Below are 13,268 nucleotides of genomic sequence, written 5' to 3'. Positions count from 1 at the left end.
TTTCATAACTTATCATTAAAAATTTATACTCAAACACAAGTTAGCACACTATGCTTAGAACTTTTCAGTACAGTGAGTAATATCTTTAAATTAATGATGTAATCACTATCATGTAAGTTCCATGAAGGCAAAGACCATGAATATTTTATTTTCTGTGGTAACCTATATAATATTGAACATTAACTTGACAATGTGATGGAATATGTGTTCTATATACAAATAAATATTTTTCTTAACAGTATTTACTCCCTGTACCAATTCACAATATTCCAATGGGTCTCCAATAAACTGTTTCCCAATGAAACTCAGAAGGACATGTTCTAATTCACATTAATTTCAAAAACCAGGAAATGCCTGGATGGCTGAGTTGGTTGGACATCCAACTACTGGTTTTGGCTTAGGTCATGACCTCAGGGGTCACGGGATCAAGCTTCATGTTGGGGCTCCATACTCAGTGGGGAGTCTGCTTCAGTTTCTCTCCCTCTGACCCTCCCCCTGCCTGCACTCCCTCTCTCCCTCTCAAATAAATAAATCAACCTTAAAAAAAAAGGACAAAATCTAGTAGATGTTACATAGTTTTGAAAGCAAACTTACTAATGTGACATTTAAAATAATCTTTCTACTCTTCAAAATCAAGAACACAGAGTTCAAAATGAACACAGTATAATATCTACATAAAAATAATTTATAATACAAGTAAATTTAATGAACATAAAATTATCTGGGTAAATATTTGTACTACAGTAAAGCTGTAGAAGGGGGAAAAAGGCTTCTCTTGAAAATATCACTTGCTTATTAGCAAAGGAATACTAACATATTTGTACAAAAACATGAAAATATGAGGTATGAAACAAATTTAGTCTTTTTTTTTAAGATTTTATTTATTTATTTGACAGAGATCACAAGTAGGCAGAGATGCAGGCAGAGAAAGAGAGGGGGAAGCAGGCTCCCTGCTGAGCAGAGAGCCTGATGCAGGGCTTGATCCCAGGACTCTGGGATCATGACCTGAGCTGAAGGCAGAGGCTTTAACCCACTGAGCCACCCAGGTGCCCCCAAAACAAATTTAGTCTTAAAAATGAGTTTAGACTAAATAAATTCAGCCTTTAACATATAATATATACTATTTTATAAGGTACTATTATTTCTAAAAAAAAAAAAGTTTCAATTTTTTTTTTTTTAAATGATGGATATATTATTTATTTCCAATGACAGTAAAATTGAGATTTCCAATTTTGGTTCTATTTACAAAACAGTTTTGGAAAACACATCTCAAATCCAAACTGGTGAGACCTTTTTTGTCTTCTAATTGTTAATGATAACCTGATTTGAACCAGAATTGATTAAAATACTGAATTTATTATCTAGCTCTCTTACTTCTTTTTTCTTGCCTTTTAGTTACTCATTATAACTTCAATCAGAGGAACTCAGGCACAAAGAAGATAAAACTTCTCAAGTTTATTTCTTATTAAGATGAATGTTAAGAGATTCTTCTGAGGAGGACATTTAACTTCCTGCCTAAAATAAGGATTCTGAATAAAGATTTTAACTATAGGGGTGCCTATATAACCCACTATATAACTGTAGTGGGGTAAAGCCTCTGCCTTCAGCTCAGGTTATGATCTTAGGGACCTGGGATCTAGACCTGCATCGGGCTCTCTGCTCAGCAGGGAGCCTGCTTTCCCCTTCCTTTCTCTCTGCCTGCTTGTGATCTCTGTCAAATAAATAAAAATCTTTAAAAAAAAAAAAAGATTTTTACTATGTTTAATCTCATTTCAGCTGACATGAGGAGTCAGAAAGTATGACAGTGTTTTTAAAAGCCTTGCTGTGTGTGTGTGTGTGACAAAGAGGAATAAGTAAAAGTACTTTCCCCAGTACAATGTTTGGAGAGAAGCTGAAATCTTACTGAACTTTTGGAAAGCAAGTCCCAACATGTGTGCAGGATCCTAAAACAAATATGAAATATGGTTGTTGTTGTTTTTTTAAAGATTTTATTTATTTGACAGACAGAGATCACAAGTAGGCAGAGAGGCAGACAGAGAGAGGAGGAAGCAGGCTCCCTGCTGAGCAGAGAGCTGGATGTGGGGCTGGATCCCAGGACCCTGGGATCATGACCTGAGCCCAAGGCAGAGGCTTTAACCCACTGAGCCACCCAGGCGCCCCTGAAATACGGTTTTATAAGGAAGACGTGAGGATGGGAAAAGTTGACAGAAAACGTTTTTTTTAAAGTGAGGTATAAATGACATACAATACTATATTACTTTCAGCTATACAAAAGAATGATTCGATATTTGTATAAATTGTGAAATGATCACCACAATTCTAGTTAACATGTGTCAGCATACATAGTTACAAAAGTATTTTTTCTTGTGATAAGAACTTTTTTTTTAATATTTTTTAAATTTTTTTATAAACATATAATGTATTATTAGCTCCAGGGGTACAGGTCTGTGAATCACCAGATTTATACACTTCACAGCACTCACCTAGCACATACCCTCCCCAATGAAGAACTTTTAAGATCTAATAATACTATATTATTATTATTAACTATAGTATTATTAACTATAGTATTATTATTAGTATTATTAACTATTATTATTAACTATAATCACCATGCTGCACATTACGTCCTCATGACTTATTTATTTTATAACTGGAAGTTTGTACCTTTTGAAACTCTTCAACCATTTTGACCATTCCTTATCCCTTACCTCTGGCAACCACCAATCTGTTCTCTGTATCTATGAGCTTGGATTTCTTTGGTTTTGTTTTGTTTTTTTACACTTCACACCTAAGTGACATAATTCAGTATTTGTCTTTCTCTGACTTATTTCATTTAGCATAATGTCCTCATGACAGTAAACACTCCTGTTTCCTTAACAGTTAACTCTATTTGATAATTTTATGCAGTATTATTTTCTATCTTGATTAGAACTAGTGACTCAATAGAACACAATTGAAGTGTTTAACCAAACTGTTTAGATTTTCAATTACTGAATGGACAACTAAGCACAACAGAGGTTTCACATTATTTATAAACTATTTTACATTATTTTTATACTAGTCATACCATAATATTTATACTATTTTATACTATCATACACTATTTATACTGTTTATATTATACATACAAAACATTCACACAATAGCCTATGACGTATGCTTAGACATAAAAAAACTAAATCAATTAACATCTCTATTTTAATAAAAATAATTAGTGTAAAATCAGTTAACTATTCAGCCTAAATTAATCAAGAGGGACAGCTAAAATACTATTAAAAAAATTTCCTTCCCTAATTTAAAATAAGTGTCTATGCCACTTAGATTTCAAAATGTTAGTTTTAACATAGCTATTTAGAGTTCCTCTAAAGCATCAACAGTATGTTTTAAATGCATTCTATCATTAAGCTATTAAAAGAAATTTACTGTACCTAGATCCCACTGCGCCATCTCCAGAGTCTTGGCTTCCAGCTTCACTTGGTGTGCTCACAGATTTGGAGGATGGAGACATAGGAGGAGGGACTAAATAGTGAAATAGACAGGTATCCGTTGTTACTACACGGAGAGGTTGCTCAGCTTATGACGTTTCAAAAGTAATTTAACATGAAGTAATTAACAAAAGAGAAAAAAATGGCAAACCAAAAAACAAAAATACATGAATGAAAATGAACAGTAGAAAGAACAGGAGAAAGATAAAGTTAACAATGCATGCTGACAACTCATGCAATTTCTCTGGCAAAATGCATTTGGGTTTTATATATATATATAAAAAAAGCAAGATTATGAAAGGATGCATCTTCGTCCCAGCCAACACCAAATGTGGGCACTAATTTTCAAAGGAGTGCATTCCTTCCCCCCTTTCTAACTTTTCACTTTTAAGATCACCACATTATAAATACTACTGATAATTGTTATCAAAATGAAAACTCTGAAATATTCTTCAAAAGTCATTTACCCTTAGTTTTCTGAGATTTAAAAATGTTAATTTTTGTCCAACAATTTTTATTTCAGAAATTAATGCCTTAAATGATTTCATTTTTCCTTTACCAAGAAAAGGGGCCAATTTAGGGAAAATGACCACAGCTAAAGGAATGGCTCCTTTAAAATGTCCATTAGTTTCCAACAATTTGGGTAAAAAATGCAAACAGGCCATAAAACAGCATGCCTTCTAGATATGATGCATAACATAAAGTGACACATGCAACTTAAATAAGGCAAGACTTATGGTAACTTCCTTACCCCAGTATTCAGAAAAAACTGAAGTGTACAGACAAAGATACAGACACCCAAAATATTCTTAATCCCTTCTTATAGAAAAATACACATTTTTCATAGTATATAAAACAAACAGCAAATGCTTTCCCCTAAATCAGCACTCTTAACATTATATATCAACAGTTAAACGTGCACATTTCATGCTATTACATTTGTAAAACATTTTGATTACCATTGCAGGAAGTATAGGAGGATCATCACTGCCATCTTCTGGTTAAATTTTACCATAAATGTCCCCAATCCCAAGTATCTTTTTAAAATAATTTTTCAGTATATAATATTAAGTGACTAACACATTTTATGTTGAGCTGCAAGCCCTTCTTTTAATAGTCTATCTAAAAGAAGGTAAGTTCCTAATTATAAAGGAACTAATCTAAAGAACTACATCTTTAATTAAAAATGTATGTTTGGGGGATAGTCACACACACTGAACCCTTAAAATTATATTTAAATGTTTATACATGATACAATAAAAAAAGGTGGGTTTGCTAATCTAACAAAGTGTACAAGTACAGTATGATAAATTACATCTTTTGCCTTTTTTTTTTTTTTTTGGTAATGTAAACTCGACATCCAGCCTGAGGCATGAACTCTCAACCCTGAGATTTAGAGTCACATGCTCTACTGACGGAGCTAGCCAGGTGTCCCTATGTTGAATTACATCTTAAACACAGGCACAAAACTAATCATCCTTATTTTTCCAATGGCAAATTCTATTGGTAACCATTAGTAAGATCAGAGGAAAGAAAATCATAAATAGAATGCTTCCTGAGATACAGTGATTAAGTCTTGATTAAATTCCAAAGACTATAAAAACATAATTGAATGTTTCTAATATTGTGACTACATCTCTCAGAAACAATGATAAAATCAGATCACCTTCACATAGTTCACAGGTGGATGGCATTGTGCTAGGTGCTGTGTATACAACTCAAAGTAGCTAAATATGATCTGCATCTAAAATAAAAGAAAATTATGGGACGCCTGGGTGGCTCAGTTGGTTAAGCAGCTGCCTTCGGCTCAGGTCATGGTCCCAGCGTCCTGGGATCGAGTCCCGCATCGGGCTCCTTGCCAGCGGGAGCCTGCTTCTCCCTCTGCCTCTGCCTGCCATTCTGTCTGCCTGTGCTCGCTCTCTCTCCCTCTCTCTCTGACAAATAAATAAAATCTTTAAAAAAAAGAAAAGAAAAGAAAAGAAAATTAATGTCTCTTAACTTCATTTAGGCTACATTCCTCATCTTTTTGTCTGTTTCTCAATGTGAGGCTTTCCCTAGTCTAAGTCCTAACTGATAAAGGAATAAATAGTATCTTACTTGGTTAAAACTACAATATAAAAAAAAATGTTACCTCAAATTCTTTATGGAAATAGGTTAAACAGTAATTATATGTACATAAATATATGAACCTAGCCAATAAAAAAATAAAAGTTACCAAGATAAAAAATAAATTACAGGAGTGATGCTACCAAATTATCATAGTTTATCAGCCAGAAGCAAAATTAATCACCATGGCATCATATCTGTAATTCAATAAAAACCTCCATCCCAGAACTGTATCATTTCTCACAAAAGATAGTTTTCAAGCCAGTTTATGGAAGAACTCATTAAAGACTCAAAGTTATTATCTGGCTCACCCACTTCATCTTGCAATAATAAATAACATATACTACAGAAGAGACAAACCTAGAAAAAGAAAATTACCATTATTGAAAAAGGAGTAATATTAACAGAAAAAAATGGAATGGTAGTGTTGTTTGGTCACTACCATATTTCAACCTAATTAGTCTAGAAAAATCAAAGATTACAGTAATTGCACAGTAAGGCAATGCCACCATACTCTCAGATTCAACAAACAATCCCTAAGAACAAACAGCATGAATTCAGGGAGGTTTAAAAAAACCTCTGAAATCATAGCCCCTCAAATCTCAAAAAAGACTCAATTTTAGAATTCATTTGTAAAGATGGTTTGAGTCCAACCAGCTTTGAAAATAACAAAAGCCATTACTAATTAGCTTTTAACAAGTAAATGAGATATAATCTGCTTAATAAGAACAGCAATTACGTCACATTACTTTTATTCCAGTCATATATGTATATATACACATATATACATAACATGTATACTCATTATATGTTATATATGTGTGTGTGTGTGTGTGTGTGTGTGTGTGTGTGTGTGTGTGTGTATATATATATATTTGGCCTAAAACAAAGCTTTAAAGAGAACAAAATAAAAGATTTAACATTAACTTATGTGCGTATTTGAACAATTTTAAGCTTATTAGAAGTTTAGAGCAAAGATACTTATTTCCTTCTTTGAGAACCAGAGGAGAAATATGGAGTAAACTGAAAGACAAATCTACACCAAAGCATTCACTGATCATGTAAATAATATTGAAAGACTGTGACTCCTTAATTATCTAGAACAAAAACCCAATCAAGAAGGCCTTTCCTACCAGTTTAGATCTTGGTCTTCCAAGGATATAAAATCATACGTTGCTGCCTTTTGGCCTGCAAAGAAACACCTAGATATTTTTAAACCAGAAAGCACCTAGGAATGCACCTAGATTTATGGTTAGGATTCAGTTTGAGGTGGCCACTCGGAACTATGCAAAGTCTCAGAGATGAAGGATGACACACAGCCCAATTATTTTTTGAGTAGAAGAAAGCCTCTGGCAAGAAGGGGCTTTTGCCAGGAAGGAGAACCTAGGAAAGGTGAACAGCCAAGGAAAGTGAGTGTAGGGAGTATGAGCTGGTATGAGACAGTAAAATGGAAGGAGTGACCTTCTGAGATAACCCCAAAGTTGTAAGGCCTCCTCTAGCTAATCTAGGATACTTAATACTCAAACATAGCCCGCACTACAATAATAGCCCCTTGTGGATACTCTTAGCCTGGAATAGTAACATTTAACTTTTTCGTAACTCCCTCTTTTCATCCTTAAAGGTATTTGCTTTAAACCTTAACTCTCCTAAATATTAATTTCTCCCTTCTTATGGCCTTTTCTCCTGATAATGGAGATTAAATATCCTCCACTAATCTCTAAATGTTTTGTTTCCTTTATTTATTATTTATTTACTTGCTTCCTTTATTCTCTTCAATGTAATTCAGAGCATCAGATAAATTTTTAAAAGAAATTAATAAAAATAAAATCCTGTGGTATTAAAATACTATAATGAACCATTTGTTAAAATTAGGCTAAACTTGAAGAAATGAGTTGGTACATAGAAAGCACTCATTCCATCTAAGAATCAGATAAATAAGTACTAAGTATATACTATGCAACATGATGACTCTAGTTAACACTGTTATATGATATGTAAGAAAATTATTAAAAGAATAGATTCTAGGGGCACCTGGGTGGCTCAGTGGGTTAAAGCCTCTGCCTTCGGCTCAGGTCATGGTCCCAGTGTCCTGGGATCGAGCCCCACATCGGGCTCTGTGCTCTGCGGGGAGCCTGCTTCCCCCTCTCTCTCTATCTGTCTGCCTCTCTGCCTACTTGTGATCTCTGTCTGTCAAATAAATAAATAAAATCTTAAAAAAAAAAAAAAGAATCGATTCTAAAAGTTGCCACCAGAAGAAATTTTTTTTCTGCTTAGTATATCTGTAAGAGACGATGAATGTTAACTAAACCTACTGTGGTAATTATTTTATGATATATGTAAATCAAACCATCATACAACGTAACTTAAACTTACATAGTGACATATGTCAAATATTTCTCAACACAGTGGAAAAAATGAGATTTAAGGTATTCAAAAGTTACAAGGGGTGCGAGGGAAATAAATGATGCAATTCTTGTTTATGACTAGCAAAGTTCTTTTGTTTTTTCCTAGTAAAAGAAAATCCTGAAAATAAACTATCATACAAATCAATGTTCTGTGGCCTACTGATACAGACTCAGGCTATAGAATACTTGGCAGTGTATGTTTTCATCTCTTTACAAGATGTTTAAGACAGTAGTTACACATACGAAAGAGATTCACTTTATTTTTTTCAATCATCAATGCTTAGTAACTCCATATTGAATATAACATGTCTTGAAAGTTGTACCTAAAATTAACTTTCTTAAGACTGGCCACTTAAATTTAGTTTAAAAAAAAAAAAAAAGCCATGTTTCTTTTATGAAATGGTCATATTTCAATTTCCATTATGCTTTTTTCTGAAATTTAAACAATCAGATTTTGTTTTTGCTTTTAAAGCAGATGGCTTTTATTTGGCCTTACAAGAAGAAAGAAACATGACCTAATAATAATCCAACAAACATTTAAGTGTCTATTCTGTGCTGGACACCAGGGATAAAAATGTTATATTCTCTGCTTTCAAGGATCTCTGACAAAAAGCAGTCAACTCACCAAATAAATAAGAAACTACCAATGATGAGAAGCTAAAAGAGATTTTATTAACTATAGCTTTTTTAAAAAATTCTTTTCAGAATTAAAAAAAAAGTCTATTTTAGGAAAAGAGATTGACATTTTTAATAAATCCTCTTGAATATTCTGGCAGTATTTTTACACCTCTATAATTTAAAAATATTGACTAAATACATTCTGTAGTGAAAAGAGAAACAAGTATCCATCCTAAGTCATGATATAAGATGTACTTTTTATTTTGGGCTACTGTCAAAAAAGTTTGGTAGACACTGCCTTCATCTGTATCCTGTATTCTTCAAGCCTAATTTTAAATAAATACTGGAAAGATCTTTAGGAATCTGTCAGAGAATAGAAGAAGGTGATAACCACATAACCTATGGCTACTATAACCATTATAGATATAACCATTATATCTATTATAATGGCCAGACAAGATATAATAAAAGGAAAAAAATTACAGGCACGATTCTGAGTGTATATGCAGAACTCCTAAATAAAATATTTGCAAATGCATTCAGCAATGCATAAGAAAAAAATAATCTCAGGGCACCTGGGTGGCTCAGTCACTAAGCATCTGCCTTCAGCTCAGTTCATGATCCCAGAGTCCTGAGACTGAGCCCCGCATTAGGCTCCCTGCTCGTCGGGAGACCAGCTTCTCCCTCTCCCATTCTCCCTACTTGTATTCCCTCTCTTGCTGTCTCTCTTTCTGTGTCGAATAAATAAAATCTTTACCAAAAAAAAAAAAAAAAGGCAAAAAAATCATCTCATGACTAAGTTGTTTATTCCAGAATGTAAGCATACTTTTACATTAGAATGCTATCATTATAAATCATCAAATTAGTACATTAAAAAGGAAAAAAAGCATACGATCATGTCAAAATGTGAGAGACCTATGAATCTGTTGCAAATATTCTAGCAGTTTTAAAGAAAGTCCAAATTCTTTGTGAATTCCAGTCGACAGAAGAATGTAGTGGAACTGATCATTTCTAAGAGTAAGTCATAAAAATAACAGCTTTTTCCTGGCTTTCTTTATCTTTGGGTTGCTCACTTTGGAGAACCTGACATTCTGCAAGGATACTCCTGCAGTTCTGTGGAGTGGCCCATGTGGACAGGAACTCGGGTCTTTCACCAACAACAGCCAACACCAACATGCCAGCTATATGAGTGAGGCACCTTAAAAGCATATCCTAGCAGCAGGCAAGCCTTCAGATGCCTGCAGCTCTGACTGACATCTTGACTTCAATGCCATAAGATACCCTGAGCCACAACCACTCAGCTAAGCCACTACCAAATTCCTGATAGGCAGAAACTATGAGAGATAATAAATATTGCTTTTTTAAAAAATCAAACAATACAGAAATAAATAGAAAACTTGAATAGACTACAACCTTAAAAGGGACTTAAAATGGTGAATAACCTCTGCCTCAACTACCTCCTGAAAAAAAAAGTTGTAATCCCAGACAGTTTTACAGTTGAATTCTACCAAGTTTTAAAGGAACAGGTAACATCTACCCTTTAAAAGCTATTCTACAAAATATCATAAGGTAAAGCTGTTCAATTTATTTTAAAATCATAACCACGATGGCCAATGAATACGGGCAATACAAGAAAATTACACAGAACACTTAAGTCATAGTAACTGAAACTGTGGGTTAATAGTGTAGAATCAAACCAAGTAGATGAACAGTGAAAATACAGAGCCCAGAGATGTCATGAATATATGGGAAGTGACTGTATGACAAAGTTGGTATCAGTATCAGTAAGGAAAAAGAAAGATTATCTAATAAATGGAACTGAGGAAATTAGCTAACTATATAGAGAAGAACTAGATTAGATACCTACCTCATACTATATTCAAAAATATAATCCAAACATCTAAAGGTAAAGGCTGAAATTATAAAGCCTAACAGAAATAATATAGGAAAATATATATTGTGTCTTCAAAGAAAGGATTTCTTAAATTAGAAAAAAAAAAAAAAGAAAAAAAAAAAAGACCAAAAGCACAAAAAAGGGTTATAATTGGCAGTTCTAACTAAAATCAAAATGAAGGATTTGAACACATTAAAATGAAGAATCAGGTTCAATGAAAGATACTATAAACAGAGTTAACAGGTAATAGACTGGGAAGTTTTTTTTTTTAAATACTACAACAAAGAAGACCTCCCCTAAAATATACAAGGAACTCCTGCAGCAAGATAAATAACTCTAATAATAAATGGGCTAAGTATATGAATATGCAACTCATAGAAGAGAAAATAATAGATACTTGAGAAATGGTTAACCTCACTATAAACAGATAAATTTATATTAAAACATTTTGGTATACTACTTTATACCCATTCAAGTTGGCAAAAATTGGAAAGTCAGAGAACATCAGGTGATGATGTGGATATGGTAAAATAGTTACTTTCTCATTCCCTGGCACTGGGCGGGTAAACCTGTAGTCATTCTTTAGAGTGGTATGTTGTCTCTAATAAATGTAAAGTAAGCTTATACACAATAACACAACAAGTCAATTCTTAGGCATACATCCCAGAGAAACTCTTCCACAGTTCTCAAAAGTAAAGTATGTGTTCTTTGCAGTGTTTACTGTGATAGCAAAGAGATGGAAGCAATCTAAGTGCCTATCACTTGGGGAACAGATAAGTAAAATATGGTATATAATGGAATACCATGCATCAGTCAAAAATAAGTAACTAGATCTGTATTTAGCAACATTGGTAGGTCTCAAATGCTGCTTAACAAAAAGATACAAACAGAACGATACATAACACAATGTGTTTATGTGTATAAAACATACATGCACACATATATATATGAAACCCTGAAGTATGTAAACATAGGTAGGACAGATTAAAAGTACATATGTTAAAAATGCAAAAATGGGTACTTAAGCAAGACTGGGAAGGGGGATGGAACTGGAGATGGGGAATAAGGGAAACACACACACACACACACACACCTCTCTGAAGAACAGTCTTTCAAGACTTGATAATGGAGGAGGGTCATGAACTGAGAGATATGAGCAAGTGAATTCAGTAAAACTGAAATACTAAAAATAGAAAAGGGAAAAAAATATCCCACAGGAGGAAAACAAAGCCAGCTACAGAAAAAATGATCAAAGACTATACAACTAAAGAGAAACTTGGTTTAGTTACTACTTTATTAACAATACTGTTCTCATTCATTTACTTTTAAAATTGCAATATGAATGTAAACTTATTAAATAAAGACATATACATATATTTCAACCTTCAAATGCTATCATTACGGAAAAGGCAAATGAGTTGAAAGAAGTAACAAGAAGCAGACCATGAGAGTACCCAGCTTTTTCATCTTGAAACCTTTTAGAAATATCAGTTCTAGAAACAGTTATGTTGTAGTTCACGAAGGCAAACAGCAGTTGTTATTTCTGATATTTATTCCCTGAACTAGATGGAATTAGCTGCCGACAAACTAACCCTAAATGACAAAGAGCATGTCAAACTAAAATACCACGTAACAGCATCCAGGTTAGAATTATTTTAAGTAAGTGTTTAATGCTTTCTGACCTGTAACTAGATTGTCTTCGGTACCTCTACTATGTCAGCGTTTTGGTTTAGTACTCTCATCAAAATGAATGGCCCAAGAAAAAACAAGTCAAACTGCTGCATGAACGGCTACCAATATTATTTCCCTTATTAGCAATGAGCACAGAAGGCTACCTTTTCCTTCCCCTCCTATATCTCTGAACGCTAACATACTTTTAGAATTTTGATTCATTATACCTCTGTTTAACCTACAGAAAAAAATAGAGTTAAGATCAGGAGTCATCTTTAAGCCAAATACAGTATGGCATAGAAACTTGTTCAACAAATGTTGAACTAAATTACTGATTTAATAAGAGAAGTCAAATGGTTGTTCAGTGTATGTTAATAAGTACACTTAATCTTGCAGCTCTCGTAAACAAACAAAATAACCATGTATTGGCACATGTGAAAAAAGATAATTCTGAATAAAGTGTAAGATTATTTTTAAGAGACACAAATGAGAAAAATATGCAAAATCTATTAAAGTCAATTGTATTCATCTCAGATATATCTGAGCTGAATAACATCTATTCTTGGCTCTTATAAATGGATATATTCTTATCCTTACCAATGGGGGATTCTGGAGTTAGCCCCATGCTTTGAAGCAATGCTTCAGCTTCTCTTCTTTTTTTTTCAAGATCTGATTCTTCTTGCACAGGAGCAACTGCTTCCTTCTTCTGATCAGTCTATTTTTAAAGTTGAAAATTTAAATTTACATAGGCTATGTAACATTTCTGCTTGCAAAAAAAGGTATATTTTAAATAATGAATGAACACTGTTTACTCTTGGGGAGGTGACTTGGTTTTGAATGCACATTACACTCATTACATGAAAACCATTCCCAGTAGAGTTCTAGTAAGTAATTTCCAAAGGATATGTAATCAAGGAGTTCCCACAAAAGTTTTTACCTAATAGGTAAATTAAAAAATCCAGCCAACTTCTATTTATCTACAGTATGAAGTTGCTATTCACAGTTAGGAATTGTGGAAACCTCCCCCAGTGGCACAAAAGCTTAGATATAAATGCCACAACACTATAAAAAAAAATTACTTAACAG

The 13,268-nt window shown here is 33.4% G+C and overlaps 1 protein-coding gene across 4 annotated transcripts in view; it reads right to left on the bottom strand.

Annotated features, from left to right (window-relative positions):
- The window catches only part of DYNC1I2 (dynein cytoplasmic 1 intermediate chain 2), a 56,529-nt gene that overhangs the window by 39,770 nt on the left and 3,491 nt on the right, over positions 1-13,268 (bottom strand). For all 4 annotated transcript variants that reach the window (XM_047722156.1, XM_047722155.1, XM_047722158.1 and 1 more), the window contains exons 3-4: positions 12,780-12,897; positions 3,432-3,522 (exon numbers count right to left, since the gene is read on the bottom strand). In XM_047722156.1, coding sequence (XP_047578112.1) covers positions 3,432-3,522; positions 12,780-12,897 — 209 coding nt within the window. The remainder of the gene's footprint in view (positions 1-3,431; positions 3,523-12,779; positions 12,898-13,268) is intronic.

Source organism: Lutra lutra, chromosome 3, assembly GCF_902655055.1.
Source record: "Lutra lutra chromosome 3, mLutLut1.2, whole genome shotgun sequence".
Taxonomy (NCBI): domain Eukaryota; kingdom Metazoa; phylum Chordata; class Mammalia; order Carnivora; family Mustelidae; genus Lutra; species Lutra lutra.
The sequence above is the reverse complement of the archived record's forward strand: the minus strand, read 5'-3'. Positions and strand labels throughout refer to the sequence as shown.